This window comes from Dendrobates tinctorius, unplaced genomic scaffold (genome assembly GCF_039654945.1).
Source record: "Dendrobates tinctorius isolate UK_male_01 unplaced genomic scaffold, ASM3965494v1 ptg000003l, whole genome shotgun sequence".
In the NCBI taxonomy this organism is placed as follows: domain Eukaryota; kingdom Metazoa; phylum Chordata; class Amphibia; order Anura; family Dendrobatidae; genus Dendrobates; species Dendrobates tinctorius.
The window spans coordinates 58,709,328-58,727,437 of record NW_027361671.1 but is presented as its reverse complement, the minus strand read 5'-3'; the positions used below and the strand labels follow the sequence as shown (position 1 = coordinate 58,727,437).

At 42.4% G+C, this 18,110-nt stretch overlaps 1 protein-coding gene across 6 annotated transcripts in view; it reads left to right on the top strand.

Moving 5' to 3' along the window:
- Positions 1-18,110, top strand: part of SEMA6A (semaphorin 6A) — a 322,215-nt gene that overhangs the window by 98,765 nt on the left and 205,340 nt on the right. For all 6 annotated transcript variants that reach the window (XM_073553966.1, XM_073553999.1, XM_073553967.1 and 3 more), the window contains exon 2: positions 6,711-6,847. In XM_073553966.1, the coding sequence (XP_073410067.1) occupies positions 6,748-6,847 (100 nt within the window). In that variant the 5' untranslated portion in view covers positions 6,711-6,747. The remainder of the gene's footprint in view (positions 1-6,710; positions 6,848-18,110) is intronic.

Genomic DNA, 18,110 nt, shown 5'->3' with positions numbered 1-18,110 from the left:
AGAAAAGCTTGGACCCATTGGATTTCAAAATGCCCAACCTTTGTTTTCACAGAAGATAAGCAGCCACTAGAGGTGTCTAAAGGCCCCGTCACACATAGCGATCTCGCTAGCGAGATCGCTGCAGAGTCACAAGTTTTGTGACACAACAGCGATCTCACCAGCGAGATCGCTGTGTGTGACAGCGATCAGCGAGCGGCCCCCCTGCCGGTATCGCTGATCGCTCTGGGAAATCTCTGGACATTTCTTTCGTCGCTGATCTCCCGCTGGCCAGCACTCATCGCTGTGTGTGACAGGCGGGAGACCAGCGATCAGCGATAAAATAAAAAAAGTAAAAAATATATTACTATTCTCACCTTCCGACGTCCCGCGCAGCATTCCCGCCTCTCTCCACGCTCCGGTCTTAGTAATCCTTTGCAAGAATGACCGCGAGACTTCGCAATCCCGCGAGAACGGACGTCATCGCGGTAATTCTCACAAAGGATTACTGGGACCGGAGCGTGGAGAGAGGCGGGAATGCTGCGCGGGACGTCGGAAGGTGAGAATAACAATATTATTTATTTTAGTTCTATTTTTGACATGAGTCAGTGCTGAACACAGCTGATATTGCTGGCAAGATCACTGATTTTGTGACACATCAGCGATCTCTCCAGCGAGATCGCTGTGTGTGACATCCAGCAGCGACCGGCCCCCCCGCCGGGTATCGCTGATCGTGCTGGATCGTCCTGGGCCGTTTTTTCATCGCTGATCTCCCGCTGGCCAGTGGCAGCGGGAGCTAGCGATCAGCGACGCTGCACACTGGTATCCAACATAACATCGGGTTTCTGAGAGCTGCGCGTCTCTTAGAAACCCGATGTTTACGTTGGATACCAGCTTGCTCGCTGGTTCTGATCGCTGGAGGGGGTGTCTATGTGACAGCTCACCAGCGATCAGCCTAAAATGTCCCAGCGATCACATCCATGTCGGATCGTTGGGACATCGTTATGTGTAACGGGGCCTTTACAAGCTTTCTTCCATAATCCAATAGTGAACATTTGCTCAATCAAGCAAGCAAAGCATGCATGTGTATAGAAAGTTGGGAGGAAAATTGTTTATTTACAAGCCTTTGGTTAGATCTCGAGCCACAGCAATTTGACGAATGAACGATCTGTAGGTAGATCAATCTTGTTCAAGCCTAAATAGGTCCACCAGGGTCTTCTCTGTCGTTATCTTGATAGTATCAAGCCATCCGGTTGTTGGTCTTCCACTTTGCCATGATCCTTCTATTCTTCTGACCATGATATCTACTACCAGATTTTCCGCCTGCTATTCCTATTCTATTCTCTTCTATTCTTCCTCCTTTTCTTACCTTCTATTCTTCCAACCATGATGTCTGACAACTGGCTTTTCTTCATGTGGAAGGAAAAGCTGGCGGCCAAAAGAACATTCGACCTGTGGCTATCCAAGGTGTTTAGTCACCACTACTGAGATGTGTTGACCTAAACATTATCTGATTTCTCCAGTGAAATGTATATGTTCACACAGTTGGGCATAATTGTATTGTCAGGTGACACTTTATACCATATGCGTAATCAAGGTAACCTTGGTGTTCTATTATATGTGGTATTCCTTTATCTTTTGTACTGCACAGAAAGTGTTTGAAGTATAGAAGAACATCTTCTATATTGGCTGGAATTATGTGGTTGTAAAGTGTTAAAGGTGAGCAGGGTCACACTTAGATATTCAGTGTTTTCAACACGTACAAAGGCTTTTGCAACCTCACACAAGGGTTTTTATTTCTTGTTATTTGAGCGTCATCTTTCTTTCATTGCGTAGAATAAGCAGGTTTTGTTATTTCTGTGCATGAGTTTTAACGCCTTGAGATTTTCACCTGATTCTACTTCCTCCATATTTTGAAAATCATCTCTAAAAAGAAAACATGAGAAGTGGTGAGGAACAGATGCTTTGTCAAAAAACTGGAAGCTGCTTTCTCATTTCTATTTCTTCTATATATCAATGCAAATATCACTGAACAGGTGGCTCTTGGGATCCCTTGAGACTGTTTACAGTAAAGGTTACAACCAGAATTGATCGCCTTGAGCCACTTTCAATTTCAGTGTAGGCTGTTTGTCTTCGCTGCCCAAAGTGGCAGCATCTCATTAGAGCTGCATTTATTAAGGTTCTGTGTCTCTAAGAAGCCAAGATTCAACCCGATTACTGATATACCGGTATTTTCTTTTTTTAATTCCATGATTTCCAACATCAGCAACTCGGCCAGTAATTGACTGGTGGATTCTTACATTTATTTCTGATCTACACAGCTTAGATGGTTCCACTGAGTAAAAGACTAACTGACCAATTGCTGGGTATTACTCGAACCGAGAATATTAAAACATACAGCTGATGCTTTTCTTTCCGTAATATAGGAAAGCACAGCTGAACTGATATAGTTTGTGGTTTATTGAGGTTTTGACTTGACTGAAGAACTAAGTGACTCATAGCGATTAGGAAAATTCAATTTGTAAAGACTATTGACCAATTTCCACACTTACTTTCTCTTGGTGGAATCTCATATCTGTTTAGTTATTTATGATATAGGAAAGCTGTTTTACAGCAAAACCAGGAAGGCTGATGACAGCATTTATGGGATTTTTATAATGGACCTGAGCAAGAAAAATACATCTTAAGAAAAAAATGTAGTGACATTTTTACATTTTTCACAAAATTTAATTCTCTACCATAGTTGTCATTACACCTCATTCAAATGTCCATTTCTCATGGACACGTTCTTTCCATGACCTCCAATAATAGATCAAGTGTCCATTATAGTCTTTTGGGCTGTTCATATATCCGTGTTTTTTTTTGGGTACCATGTGACCATGCAAAAAAAAACATGGTCACGTCTATTTTTAACAGCATCACAGATGAAAAGTCCCAATGTAAATCTATGGGTCGTGAAAATCATGGACAGAATACAGGTATGGAATCAGTGTACAATCCGTTTGCTGACTGTGATTAACATTTCAATGACAGGAGAAGGAGTTATTTATTTCTGATTTATCCATATGTGAAAATCACTAATGGTAAAACTTGGGGCTCATGCAGACGTCCATGAATTTTGGTCCAATCACTGACCACCATGTATGAAATGACTGGGAATCTTCCGACCCAAGCATGACAGCCTCATGGAAATATAGAAAGCTGTCATGCTCGGTTGGGAGAGTCGCGGCGAGTCTGTGCATTGCGGTTAGTGATTGGACCAAGATCCATGGAAATCTGCAAGAGCCCTTATAGACTGACCAAACTCATTTACATAGTAAAAATTCTTAGTATTTAACTAAACGGTATAGCTATTATTTCAGTCTAACATGATACAAAGTATCTTATTAAGGAATACAATGGCTGGCAACAGCTTCGTTCACTACGTATCGTTGTGAAAGTAATAATTTGGGCAAGAAAAAATGTATCCTGTCCAAATATTTTTTCCTTTTGAGAGCTGAAACCAAAGTGTTTCATGGCCAATCGTAAAAATAATATACTGTGTACTGTGTAGGAAAATAGAAGCTGTCACAATATTTTTGTTCTGGGGTTTAGGGTAAGAAACGTACAACCCCATTGTAGCATTATGTGTAAAAAGAAACTACATGCAGCACACACAAAGATGGTAAATTACCGGAGGAGAATCATGAGCCTGGCGGCATTAAGAGCATGCTTTAGTGAAGCAAGGTATGCTTTTTTAAAATAGAAAATTATATGGAAATGAAAAATAAAAACATTCCCCCAATTTTTAAAAAAAAATGCTTGATATAAAAACTTTATTTTAACAGTAGGTCATTTCTGATGATGCATTCTCTTTGAGCTGACCATAGGCATTAGAAGAACATGGTTCTTCAGATGGACAACTGTTTTAGTGCTGGTAGATCTTCAAAGCCCAAGATCAAGACTATTAAAGAGTACTGGGGTACAGTAGATCCGCTCCTATTGAATAAGTAGCTTCATACATTGTTTACTCAGACAGCAGATTGGTATAAGGCCCCCATCACACATAGCGACGCACCAGCGATCCCGACAACGATATGACCTTGTCAGGATCGCTGGTGTGTCGCTACATGATCGCTGGTGAGCTGCCAAACAGGCAGATCTTAGCAGCGATCAGGACAGCGACGACACGGTTAACAAGCCCGCACATCGCTTAGTTACCCGCTGTGTACCTTAGATACCAGCGTGCTGGTGCAGGGAGCTGGTAACCAAGGTAAACAGCGGGTTTCTAAGGGCCGTGCGGCGCTTAGAAACTCGCCGTTTACCTTGGTTACCAGCTCCCTGCACCAGCACGCTGGTATCTAAGGTACACAGCAGGTAACTAAGTGACGCACACGCTTAGTAACCCGTGGTTTACCTTGGATACCAGCTCCAGCTCGCTGATCGCTGGTCTCCCGCCTGCCACACGCGTGCTGGCCAGCGGGAGACCAACGATCAAAAAAATGTTCAGGGCTTTCAAGCACGATCAGCGATACCCGGTGGGGGGCCGGTCGCTGATAGGTGTCACACACAGCGATATCGCTGGTGAGATTGCTGTTGTGTCACAAAACATGTGACTCAGCAGTGATCTCGCTGTGTGTGGTGGGGGCTTAAAGGCCCCGTCACACTAAGCGATACCACTAGCAATATCGCTATAACGTCACTGGTTTTGTGACGCTATGTGTGATACTTAACTCCGACCGGCTCCCCCGCTGGTTATCGCTGATCGCGCGAGAACAGCCTGGGCCGTTTCTCGTCGTCAGCTTCCTGCTGGGCTTCCTGCTGTGGAGACGAGCGACGCGTGGATGCGGGCGGGAGGACGTCTTCATCGCCTCGTCTGACAGGTAAGTAGCGACTGCCGACCACTGCTATGTCGCTGGTGAGATCTGCCTGTTTGGCAGCTCACTAGCGACCACTTAGTGATGCACCAGCGATCCTGACCGCGTCATATCGTTGTCGGGATCGCTGGTGCATCGCTAAGTGTGATGGCACCTTAAGTGTCAGACTCCCTCAGATCTGATAGTGATGATCTGATTAGTCTTGTACAGCCCCTGTAAAGAAGAGTGCATTTCTGTTTTGCTTATAGATTGGAGACCTAAAAAGCACAGTGATTGTAAGTAGAAGCTTTTGGAGGAAAGCATTGCTAGATTAATATGTCCTAACCACAACAGGAGACAATCAAACAAGCAGATGTATGCTGCCTAGGTGTTAGAACGTGAAAGATCTCTGTGTGCTGCTTTCAGTGAGGCTGTCTGTTTCACAATATGTGTGTTCTTAACTTGTTGACAGCATTGACTTGTTGACATACAAGAGGAAGCTGTATCCTCCGGGGATGGCTATATTGACTGTTTAGATTTATGCAGTACACCGTTAAAGACATTGCATTAAACATTACTTTGGTAGTAAAAGTGAATCGTGCATGCCTCTCTTGTGTTCCTTTTGTGTTTTTGCCCCCTACCTAAAAAACTGATTGAACAGCGGGTCATTGGAATGAGTCCAGTCAAAGAAGTTTGATTGAAGTCTAGAGTTAATTACTTTGGTCTTCTTTGAAGTTCCCCAGGCCATGTTTTGTTGAGCTTAAAAGATTAACCTTTACTTGGCAAAAAAAAGGTTTAATAGAATGGAGGCAAAGCCACATTTCTGTTTAACAAACCCTAATGGACTTTCATTTTTTTAATTGGCCCTATAGTTGGAAAGCTATAAAATAAAAAAATAGGAATTATGTACCCTAGATTCTCCTTCTGCTTCAGCACCACTGCTCTGGCGGTCTTTGCCAGTGCCATATCTCTGACCACCTTGACCATGACCAGTACCATGACCACTATGGTTACTGATTCGTTTAAGCAGTCAGGTGATTGATCGCCAAAATCCTATTATTTCAATAATAACAGTGGAGCAGACTTTTATTTCTTTATGTTATAAAATTCTTTACGAAAGGGCTAATGTTTAAAAAAGCCTAAAAAAACCTTGGCAGTGATCTACCCAGTGAGGAACCTGCAAGCTGTAAAAATGTGGTTCAAACATACTAGTATATGGGTGCCTCGTGAAGAGCAGTCTTAAAAGAGTCAGGACAGCACATTTATTTTTGTATAATGGCAGTTTAGAGATTTATAAATACTAAGCCACTAAATGTGAAGTGATTCATGACAGACTCGGCAACAGTCCTATTGTATAACCAAATAATCCCCTGTTTGGACGCGTCAAACATTTTAGATTAAGGCTAAAATGATAATCTCTAAAATTCATTCTACTTTTTGGATGTGAATTATGACTTGAATGATTATTTTTTTTATCTTGCATGCTCTTTATTTGATTTCTCTAGATTTTCTATATGATGACGATTGGTATTTTGATTACAATCTCTAGTATTTGCAGTCTTTATTATTCTCTTTTTTTATATTCCTAGTATTTTCAGAATTTAGCTCTTCTCTGATTACTTACTTTGAATGTCCTAGAACCAGTTTATTTTGCAATACATTAATATGAATATGTTCATCTCTTTGGTGAATATTTAACATAAAGCGTTTTCCCTCAGCATTAAAAAGATGAAAGAGAATCTGGAATTAGTGTTTTGTATTATCTTTACATAGAGTAATCTATTATTCATATGCCCTTATTTATGCAAGTAATTAATTTTGTAAAACTTTAGCCAATGTTATTTTGTACCATCATTCAATTTGCAGCTTTTTACATTTCTTTTTTTTCTTTTCTTACAGGGTGAAGTGAAAAGTAAAGTCTTCGAGCTAAACTACTATGAGGTCAGAAGCTTTGCTGCTATATTTCACAGTACTGCAAGTTGCTGGGGCTGGATTCCCAGAAGATTCTGAGCCAATCAGTATTTCGCATGGCAACTGTGAGTAAAATATGTATACCCTCTTCACTAGCTTTTATTCAAAAAGTGAATATAATATATTAATGATTGCATTACTGAAAAGTGTTGACTCGAATATAGAGGTTGTAAATGAAGAGAATTCCTTTATGGAGTTGAAGCTTAACATTCTTCACCTATGTTCCATGGTCTAATTCAGGTGGGTGGAGGGACAGTTACTCGAGTATCAAAGCAAATAAACCTACAAGAATGTGGCGAGAAATATTACCATACAAAATACTATAATATGGGTTTTCCTAGCACTATGTCTACAAATATTGCTCCAGGCATCATAGTTACAAAAAATATAAGTAACTTTTATAATAGCAAAACCAAAGACATGAGTGAGCATCCCTGTTAGTATAAGTGGAATGTGTAGGTGCACGTTCACATTGTGGCCATTATCAGACAAAACCTAGAGCATGAGCAAATACCCTGCACTAAGGCTAGTTTCACATTTGCGTTTCAGGGCGCATCGACGGCCTGTGCACGGCCGCCGCTAAGCCCCGCCCCATGTGATAGCTCCACCTCCGGGTGCATGACGCTGCATGCGTCATACGTCCCCTATCTTTATCACTGAGGACGCAGGCCATGCGTAGTATGCATTTGGCGGCGCCTGCGTCCTTTTGACGGTGCGCCGAGCACAACCAAATTGCAACAGGTTGCGTTTGGCGCTGGTCGGCGCACTGTCAAAAGGACGCTGGCGCCACCTAAACGCATACTGCACACGGCCTGCGTCCTCAGTGATAAAGATAGGGGACGCATGACGCATGCAGCGTCATGCGCCCGGAGGCGGAGCTATCAGAGGGGACGTGGTAGGGGCGGGGCTTAACGGCGGCTGTGCGCAGGCCGTCGCTGCGCCCTGAAACGCAAATGTGAAACTAGCCTGTCAATAAATAGCGATAGTACATGTAAATAACATAGGCTACTCAGTACACTATTTTGATCAAAAGAACGCAAAAGCCATTCTATCACGACAAGATGTATCTAATGGGTCATTCCAATCGAGATGATCTCTAACTATAGTATTTCACCTTCCAGCAGGCCTCAAAATAGATGTGGGGCAGCAAATGTGCGCCATGTGCAAAAATACATACATGTGAATGCATTGGCATCCTGATTAGGGTCATTACATGGTAACTTAAGTTACATTCACAAGCCAAAAACTGAGCTAATAATGGCTACAGACTGTTTTTTGAAGGCAGGCACAAAATGAGTGAATGAATATTGTACATTACACTATTCTCAATAGATTTCAACAGTTTGATTTTTCAAGAATACAAATTAAATACAAGATACAGTGTTATTACTTGGTAACTTACGTTACAATAACATTGCTTCATATGAGTAGTAAACTTATCGTAACGTAAGTTACCATGGGTACACCTTGTTGCAGTGGAATGGCTTTTACGCTCTTTTGATCAAAATAGTGTCAAGTATTTGTTATTTACATGTGTCATTTATTTACTTACTGAAGAGTATCTACTCATTTGTTTTATTATAACTTTTATAATAGACCTAGATTCTTGTGAAACAGGATTTTGGGATGAATACCTCTTAGTGGCTTTTTGATTTGCATTTTTTCAAGTTGTCTTTTGTGAATTAGTTTTCAGATTTTTTTTTATATCAATGTGGTTTTTCCAGATGTTTTAGATAGATTCATGAAATGTGGCTTTTCTAAAAAAGTTGCAAAATTTTGTGGAATTCTATTCTAGTCCTCCCGCCCAATGGAATGATTTTCTGTACCCCAGTTATTTTAGAATTTTTTTGTCATTTTGTGAACTGTTATTGTGAAGAACCATACCCCGCAGCCTCATCTGACATCACTAATACGTCGTGCGTCACACAGTATGGTCTCCCCAATTTCACCAATGTGACGTTGAGCACAGGGCGTGAAATAAGATGGCCCCGTGACCACCAGCATGGCACCACACTCGCTCACAACACTGACAGGTTGAGAGACCCCTTTAGCATGCACAAGTGAAACAGAGCCATGCCATCCTGGTAGAACTGTCACTAGTTCCTCATTAGATATAAGACCGGTCCGACAGGATTATAACGGGTCAGAAACAAGATGTGTGGATTTGTGATTTGAGATAAAAGAGCAGCTCAAGGTTTAATTTGATAATCGTTTTAAGGGCACACGAAACAAAACACAATGGTTATGTCATGATCCAGGTTGGATGATGACAGTTAAAAGCACATGTAACCTTTTTTTTCCTTAAGCTGTGTGCTTAAGTTTGGTTTTTGCCCCCGGTGGCCATTAGGATTATTACACAGTGGTGCCTTTTGTTCTAGTTTGCCCCCGGTGGTGGTTAGCGTTATTACACGGAAATCACTAACAGGTGTGAGTCCTCTGGCTTAACTATAAAGGTGTGTCATGTGGTGTTGGTGATAGTGTTCATTTCCAACCATCCTTGGTGGAGAAAGGAGCTGGAGAGAGTTCCTTTCAGCACAGTCAGATTCCTGGTGTGGAAGGAGTCAGAGGGGATTTCCTTGCAGCTCTGACAGCTTGATGGCAGCTATTCAGGAGGAAAGCTGCATTCTGGTGGTGGACTCTGTTGCTGGGAGCAAGAGGAACAGAGCAAAGCTAAGTGGTGTTTCCCTGTTTGTGCCTTTCCTTTATGTGTGTTTTAGTGCAGTGGTGGGATTAGTCTCTGCACCGGCCATTTCACTAGAAAGGGGTAGGTGCAGGGCAAGGGGTTTAAAGGTATCCAGATCGGCGCCCGGTGCGGAACTGGCCTAGGGATCGATAGGAGTGTAGAGACACTGATTCAGGGGAGTGCAGGAGTTCTCCACGTCCCCGTTCCCTATCGCAGGGCCCACCATTGTAATTGTTTCCCTGGTGTTTCCGCTTATTATTTAAATTCGCCCTGCTGGAGGCGGTGTGTCCAGTCACACGTTGATCATTACAACATATACAAATACGATGGTCAGATATGCAAATGGAGGTGGTAGAATAATAAGTATGAGCAGATGATGCAAAAGTCAGTTACCAGTTGGCTTTGGTGCTGTGCAGCCACATGGGAGATGTCGGCTACCAGTGGTTTCCTGTTTCTTAAAACATGATATGATGGCATGATCTCCCTTAGAAGAGAGCTCTGAGCCACAGTCTTGCATGAGCAATTAGCCCATTGGTTGTTCACTCCCTTACCTGCCCCGGGATGGTCCTAGTTTTTCTCCCCTTGGGTTTGGTAACTGAAACTTATTGCCAAGATCTCAATCTGCACCTGGGGAATCAATCTGGCCTCCCGTAAAATGGCTGCCGGAGGTGGTGCATATGCAGATTGAGATCAATCTGCGCATGCACCGCCTCCGGCGGCCAGTTTCCCGGAGGCCACAGCATCGAGGCAATAGAAGTGTAGGGGCTCCGGGCATTCAGAAAATGTCGGTGGAGCCCCTGGCACCACTGAGCACCAGCACCGCTGCACCATCATCGCCCTGCAGCGTCAGAAATCAGAAAATGTTGCAAAGCCCCCCACTCCACCGAGTACAGCCGCACCATGCTGGGATGGGAGCGAGACCATCTCCCTGCAACATCGGACCTCCGGAAGAATCGCCCGACTCCTGCTGCCACCGGCGCTGCCGATCCTCCTCCCCCCGGGTAAGCTGAATTCAGGACTGTAAGACCGACCCCCTTTTTCATGCATTCATTTTTTTTCCCATTTTCGCTCCGTAAATTTGGGGTGCATCTTATGGTTTGGTGCATCTTATAGTCTGAAAAATACGGTAAATATAGAAATTATAATGGATGATGTAAAAAGTGGGTTGTTCAAGGATTGACTTTAGCTAATATTATTGAACCCCATACTCTATACAACCTTATTATGACAGACAGACTTTCTTTAGGGTTATATTGTACCTTCTTTTGGAGGTATACAGTCTATGCATTTCAATATATCAGCACAAAAAAATAGTGGCACGCTTTTACTCGAAACTATATTATGGTGCACTATTGGAGTCAGAATGCATTAAAAGTGTTTCTCAAGCTAAGGAAAAGAGCATTAGATGTGTTTAAAATTCATAATGAAAGCTTCACCAAGTCCTTCAGCACTGGATCTAGGCCCTATAGTTACATAGGTTGAAAAAAAACTTAGGTTCATCAAGTTCAACATTTTTCCCCATCAGCTCCTCTTCTGTGTTGGGTTTTGCACAGGAGAGGTATTTCCCACCTTCCTGTCTTGGCCTATGACCAGTGATGTCTCTGTAAGGAGATGGACACACTGTCCATGTTCCCCCTTGAAGATACGTGTATTGTTGTATCCTTCTACTGTGCATTGTAACATGCATTATTGGTTATAGTATTGTGCTCTGCCTAACAGTAGGGAGAATTGGCGTTACTGTTTGGGACTGGCCCAGGGCGAAAGTGGCTAAGGTGAAGCGACAGAGGCAGTTTCCTGTGTAGAAGACAGTTGGAGTCCATCGTGCCACAGAAGCAGACCTAAGGTCTGACCAATTAGCAGAGCTGCGTGACGTAGGTGTCCCTAGCATGAGAGGAGACTGAGGCAGTGGATAGCGTGATACTGAGTAGAGAGCGTGAGAGACGGGACGACTAGCAGTATGGCCCCAAGATTATAACTAAGAGTCCTTACAAGCCAGGATAGAATAGAGAATGTGAGATGAGGAGAGTGTGAATGGCGCTAGTTCCAAGGTGTCAGCAAGCAGAGAAGCTAAGTATCGGCCATAGTAGCAAATTATTTTCTGTATGGGAAAAAAAGATGCAGAACCGATGGTTGAAGGATAGTGCTCTCTTTAACTGGACTGTAATACTGAGCTGGGTTCCAGAGAATGAAGGTGAAACAGTGAAGACAGAGATCAAGTGTGTAAAGCGAAAATAATTGAGACTGTGTGAGAAAATGCTCCATATTGTGAAGGAAATGTTCCTCAAGCTGTGTACCCACTAGCAGTTGCACATAACTTGGTGGAGATTATCGTTAAAGTTTATTTTTAACTGGTGGCGCAGCACCCCCTTAGACGAAGTACACACGCCCAGCTAAGACCCCCACCTTCATGTAATGTGCCAGGGCACAGTAGATGAGTCCTTCGCCCACTGCTACCGCCCCACGCCATGTTACATTTGAATGCCTGTCTTATTTCAATTGACAAGCCAGCCCCCCTTATTTGTCTATGAATGAGCCATAACAGAGAAGGGGCTGACTTAGATTTTGAAAGGTAACCCACTCCTTTCCACAAATCACTGGCCCCATGCTGCTATAAAAATGTGCATTGTGAAACCCAACAATGGAGTTGATCTGCTGGGAACTTAAGCCATTTTAATAATAAAAAATATATTCATAAGTTTTTAATATTTTATATTTTTAATGCATCAGGACAAATGTACAGCAATAATTTCAGGATAGTTTACTGTAACTTGTATTCTACCTTTAGATCATTGAATACATATTGTCATAAAGCAGGCTGACAGAAGTTTCATGGAATTTATATTAGCTATTTCCTCTAATGCTTTAGTATTCCTTGTAGAAAAGGGAATTATAATAAATGTATAGTATGCTATTGCTGTTAACGCACATTTACTGAGCTGGAACTCTCACATTCCAATATACAGTTAGGTCCATATATATATGGACAGAGACAACATTTTTCTAATTTTGGTTCTAGACATTACCACAATGAATTTTAAACAAAACAATTCAGATGCAGTTGAAGTTCAGACTTTCAGCTTTCATTTGAAGGTATCCACATTAAAATTGGATGAAGGATTTAGGATTTTCAGCTCCTTAACATGTGACACCCTGTTTTTAAAGGGACCAAAAGTAATTGGACAGATTAAATAATTGTAAATAAAATGTTCATTTCTAGTACTTGGTTGAAAACCCTTTGTTGGCAATGACTGCCTGAAGTCTTGAACTCATGGACATCACCAGACACTGTGTTTCCTCCTTTTTGATGCTCTGCCAGGCCTTCACTTTGGTGGTTTTCAGTTGCTGTTTGTTTGTGGGCCTTTCTGTCTAAAGTTTAGTCTTTAACAAGTGAAATGCATGCTCAATTGGGTTGAGATCAGGTGACTGACTTGGCCATTCAAGAATATTCCACTTCTTTGCTTTAATAAACTCCTGGGTTGCTTTGGCTTAATGTTTTGGGTCATTGTCCATCTGTAGTATGAAACGATGACCAATCAGTTTGGCTCATTTGGCTGGATCTGAGCACACAGTATGGTTCTGAATACCTCAGAATTCATTCGGCTGCTTCTGTCCTGTGTCACATCATCAATACACACTAGTGACCCAGTGCCACTGTCAGCCATGCATGCCCAAGCCATCACACTGCCTCCGCCGTGTTTTACAGATGATGCGGTATGCTTTGGATCATGAGCTATACCACGCCTTTGCCATACTTTTCTCTTTCCATCATTCTGGTAGAGGTTGATCTTGGTTTCATCTGTCCAAAGAATGTTCTTCCAGAACTGTGCTGGCTTTTTTAGATGTTTTTTAGCAAAGTCCAGTCTAGCCTTTTTATTCTTGATCCTTGAGTGGCTTGAACTGTGCAGTGAACCCTGTGTATTTACTTTCATGCAGTCATCTCTTTATGGTAGATTTGGATATTGATACGCCTACCTCCTGGAGAGTGTTGTTCACTTGGTTGGCTGTTGTTGAGGGGTTTCTCTTCACCATGGAGATTATTCTGCGATCATCCACCACTGTTGTCTTCCATGGGCGCCCAGGTCTTTTTGCATTGATGAGTTCACCAGTGCTTTCTTTCTTTCTCAGGATGTACCAAACTGTAGATTTTGCCACTCCTAATGTTGTAGCAATTTCTCGGATGTGTTTTTTCTGTTTTTGCAGCTTCAGGATGGCTTGCTTCACCTGCATGGAGATCTTCTTTGACCGCATGTTTCCTTCACAGCAAAACCTTCCAAATGCAAGCACCACACCTCAAATCAACTCCAGGCCTTTTTGTATCTGCTTAATTGAGAATGACATAACGAAAGGATTGCCCACACCTGTCCATGAAATAGCCTTGGAGTCAATTGTCCAATTACTTTTGGTCCCTTTAAAAACAGGGTGGCACATGTTAAGGAGCTGAAACTCCTAAACCCTTCATCCAATTTTAATGTGGATACCCTCAAAAGAAAGCTGAAAGTATGAACTTCAACTGCATCTGAATAGTTTTGTTTAAAATTCATTGTGGTAATGTCTAGAACCAAAATTAGAAAAATGTTGTCTCTGTCCAAATATATATGGACCTAACTGTATGTCATCTAACTAATAATGAAATTAGTGGACATCTCTTTCCTTGAAGGTTATGCCCATGTTAGGCTTAAAGAAAGTTTGACAGCACAAAACAACTGTTTAAACCAAGCAAAGGCGCTTGATGCACACATGGCAAGGCCGAGTAGCTCAATGCATCTCGCCACCTGCCTGTTTTCAAACTATTTCCACCCTTCTTTGGCTCCTGCAAACCAAGAGCGATCCATAAAGAATAGATAAATATAAAACAAATAGGTGGTAAGGTGCACTGAACTGCCCTGCTGTAGGTGTTAATGTGCACTGAACTGCTCTGCTGTAGGTGGGAAGGTGCACTGAAGTTCTCTGCTGTAGGTGGGAAGGTGCACTGAAGTGCTCTGCTGTAGGTGGGAAGGTGCACTGAACTGCTCTGCTGTAGGTGGGAAGTTGCACTGAAGTTCTCTGCTGTAGGTGGTAAGGTGCACTGAACTGCTCTGTTGTAGGTGGTAAGGTGCACTGAACTGCTCTGTTGTAGGTGGTAAGGTGCACTGAACTGCTCTGTTGTAGGTGGTAAGGTGCACTGAACTGCTCTGTTGTAGGTGGTAAGGTACACTGAACTGCTCTGTTGTAGGTGGTAAGGTGCACTGAACTGCTCTGTTGTAGATGGTAAGGTGCACTGAACTGCTCTGCTGTAGGTGGTAAGGTGCACTGAACTGCTCTGTTGTAGATGGTAAGGTGCACTGAACTGCTCTGCTGTAGATGGTAAGGTGCACTGAACTGCTCTGTTGTAGATGGTAAGGTGCACTGAACTGCTCTGCTGTAGGTGGTAAGGTGCACTGAACTGCTCTGCTGTAGATGGTAAGGTGCACTGAACTGCTCTGCTGTAGGTGGTAAGGTGCGCTGAACTGCTCTGCTGTTGGTGGTAAGGTGCATCGAACTACTCGGCCATGCCAAGGTGCCAAGATCTTGTGCTTGGTTTCAACAGTCGTTTGTATGGATAGACTGCCTTTAAAATGTTCTTGGAAAATTATTTTATATGCAGACACTAGCCAAAGTCTTAAGTCTGCACAGCGGATAAACTCTTGGCGTATCTACTGTTAATCTCCTCAACTAACCTACTTAAAAGCTGTAGATTCTTAAGAACATGACCAGTCCTCTGCTGTTGAGCATTATCAGCCTACAGCATAGATTTTGTGTTACTGAAAAGTGCGCTTCCAACTAGCTTAACATGGATTTGTATGCAAATGACTTTACTGCATCAAGTTTCTGCAAAAGCCAAAGATATCTTACTACGTTTATAAAACTTATGCAGCCACTAAACTATAATTGGGATATAAAGAATCGCAAATTTAATTACATCTTTTAAAATTACTTAAACAGAAAAAATAAGCATAACATAGTAAATGTCTATGATCTTCTGAAAGTAGATTTAAAAAATTCTGGCTCTTTTAAAAAGAAAAAGTTCTATATTTTATTCAAGTAAGACTTTACATGTTAAAGGGGTGTACGAAGCAGTAGGTGATGATCAAGTTTGTGATTTTTCTAGGTATAGGAGAATACAAACTGATAGACATAAACAAATAGATCTGATATTGTTCTGTATAAAATGGCCTTTTTGTATGTCTGGTTCCTTCTTTTTAAATCCTATTTACCATATATACTCGAGTATAAGTCGACCCGAGTATAAGCTGAGGCATCTAATTTTGCCTCGAAAAACTGGGTACACTTATTGACTCGAGTATAAGCCTGGTATGCATTGTCCCTCCATCCCTGTCCTGCTATGCATGGCTCCCTCCCCTATCCCTGTCCTTGTATGCATGGCTGCCTGGTCCCTGTTCTCGTATGCATGGCTTCCCCATCGATGTCCTGGAATGCATGGCTCCCCCGTGCCTTTCCTTGTATGCATGGCTCCTTATGCCCTATCCTTGCATGCATGGATCCTTAACCCCTATCCTTGTATGCTTGTTTCCTTTAAAAAAACAAAACATCATACTCACCTTCCTGCGCCCCATGATGCATTTCGTTCCGGCGCTAGCAGCGCTTCCTGCCGAGCAATCACATGGCCCCGCTCATTAAGGCATTGAATATTCACTCCACACCTGTGGGAGTGGAGAGGCATGCATATTCATTACCTTAATAAGTGGGGCCACGTGATAGCTCGGCCGGAAATGCTGCTGGTGCCGGAACCAACAAGATGCAGCGAGGGCGCTCAGGAAGGTGAGTAGGATGTCTTCTGGAAGCCAGCGGCTGCGGATGTCACTGTGCGCGCTCTAAGATAAATGAATATTGATTTCTCTTTAGCAGCGGCCACAGTTAAAGCTGCAGCCACCGGCTCCTGCCTCCTGTGACCCGCTGCTCCACCGCTCCCCCTCCCTCGCCAGCCCTCTGGGACAACTGACTCGTGTATAAGCCGAGGGGGACGTTTTAAGCACAAAAAAAGTGCTGAAAAACTCAGCTTATACACGAGTATATACGGTAAATAAATTGCTCTTTTTTTTATAAATAGATAGCTGACTTACTGATTTAGGCTGCTTTCACATTGCATTCTTGCCCTCATTGCTTCCATACCTCCCGCAAAACGGAATTTTGCCATATGGGACCATAGACTATAATGGTAGCGACAGAATCAACGTGCGATCTCATGTGCATCATTTTCGGGCATATACACGTACTGGAGGCGTACACCCAGACGTAGTCTACTACATCTGAGTATCCGCCTCCAGTGGGCGTATACATCTGAAAATGATGCATGTTGATTCTGTCGGCACCATTATAGTCTATGGCCCCATTGGCGCATTTGCCTAAATTGTGTTTTTTGAGGAATTCGGGCGCAAGTTCCAATGGGACCAATGAACGTGGGCAAATATGCAATGTGAAGGGAGCCTTAGGCATGTCTGCTATATTAGAAAAACACTCAGCAAAATACAGAAATCGTGTGTGCTGCTATTGTCATGCAAAACAATTTGTGACTGTAAAAACATAGTTGTACATAATCATGAGAAGAATTTTTGAGCCCAGTTTTCTTGTGTCTGCATTGCTGTTATTTGCACCAAATTTCTTAAAAGTAATCTGTTGGCAGGTCTTTGCTATGTAGTCTGAGGAGGACAGCATGAGTTAGGGGTTAAAACACTGAATTGAACGATGTATCTCATGTCCGGCTATTGGCTATTGTTCTGCACTGAAGGTTTTATTGTCTGGTGATTATCAGTGCATGTTAGTTCTACTTTGCCCCCTCCTGTAATAAGCAGCTCCCTGTCTATAGACAATGTACATACACAGCCTGGTGTAGGCAGAGCTAGCTGTGGTGTGGGCGGGGTTAGCTTTCTCAGCTCAGCTGCTTCATTGCTAAATTTAAAAACTCTGATTATGTCAGAACCATTACAGCCAGTTAAGTGATGCAGCATTGTATTCAGGGTCTCTGTCCATACATCATGCTACTTTCAGATGAAGTATCAAAAATCTGCTGACAGATTCCCTTTTAAAGTGTTGCATGATGTTTGATAAATTTGGTGCATCTTTCTTTTCTTCTGTCTAGAATTAATTTTCCACATTTTACACCATTTTCCCACTGAAAGTAGTTAGTAATTCATCATTCTCGCTCAAATTTTATTTTCTTAAAGGAACATTACCATTTTTTTTTATTAAATGTTTGTATATGTGCATGTACAGTAGTGTAAGTGTACTAATACACTCACCTACTGCCTCTCTCTCCGGTGTCCAGTGCTGTTCTGCTCCTCTTCGCAGTGACATCACCACTCTTCAGAGTGTCCAGGTCATTTACAATGTAAGTCTGTGCAGCGTCAGAATGACGCTTACTTTGTAAAACAGATATCTAGCTCACACACAGAGCCTAGAATAAGTCGACTATTCGCAATTGTGCTGAACAGTGCTGAATACCCGAGAGGTGGGCAGTAGGTGAGTATATTAATATTACATACACTATATACATATTTAATAAAAATCATACATAGGTTCTCTTTTTTAGTAAATCACACAGCTTGCACCCACTTTTGAAAGTGTCAACACAGAATAAAGCAGTAAAAAAGCTGCAATTTTGTGTGTAA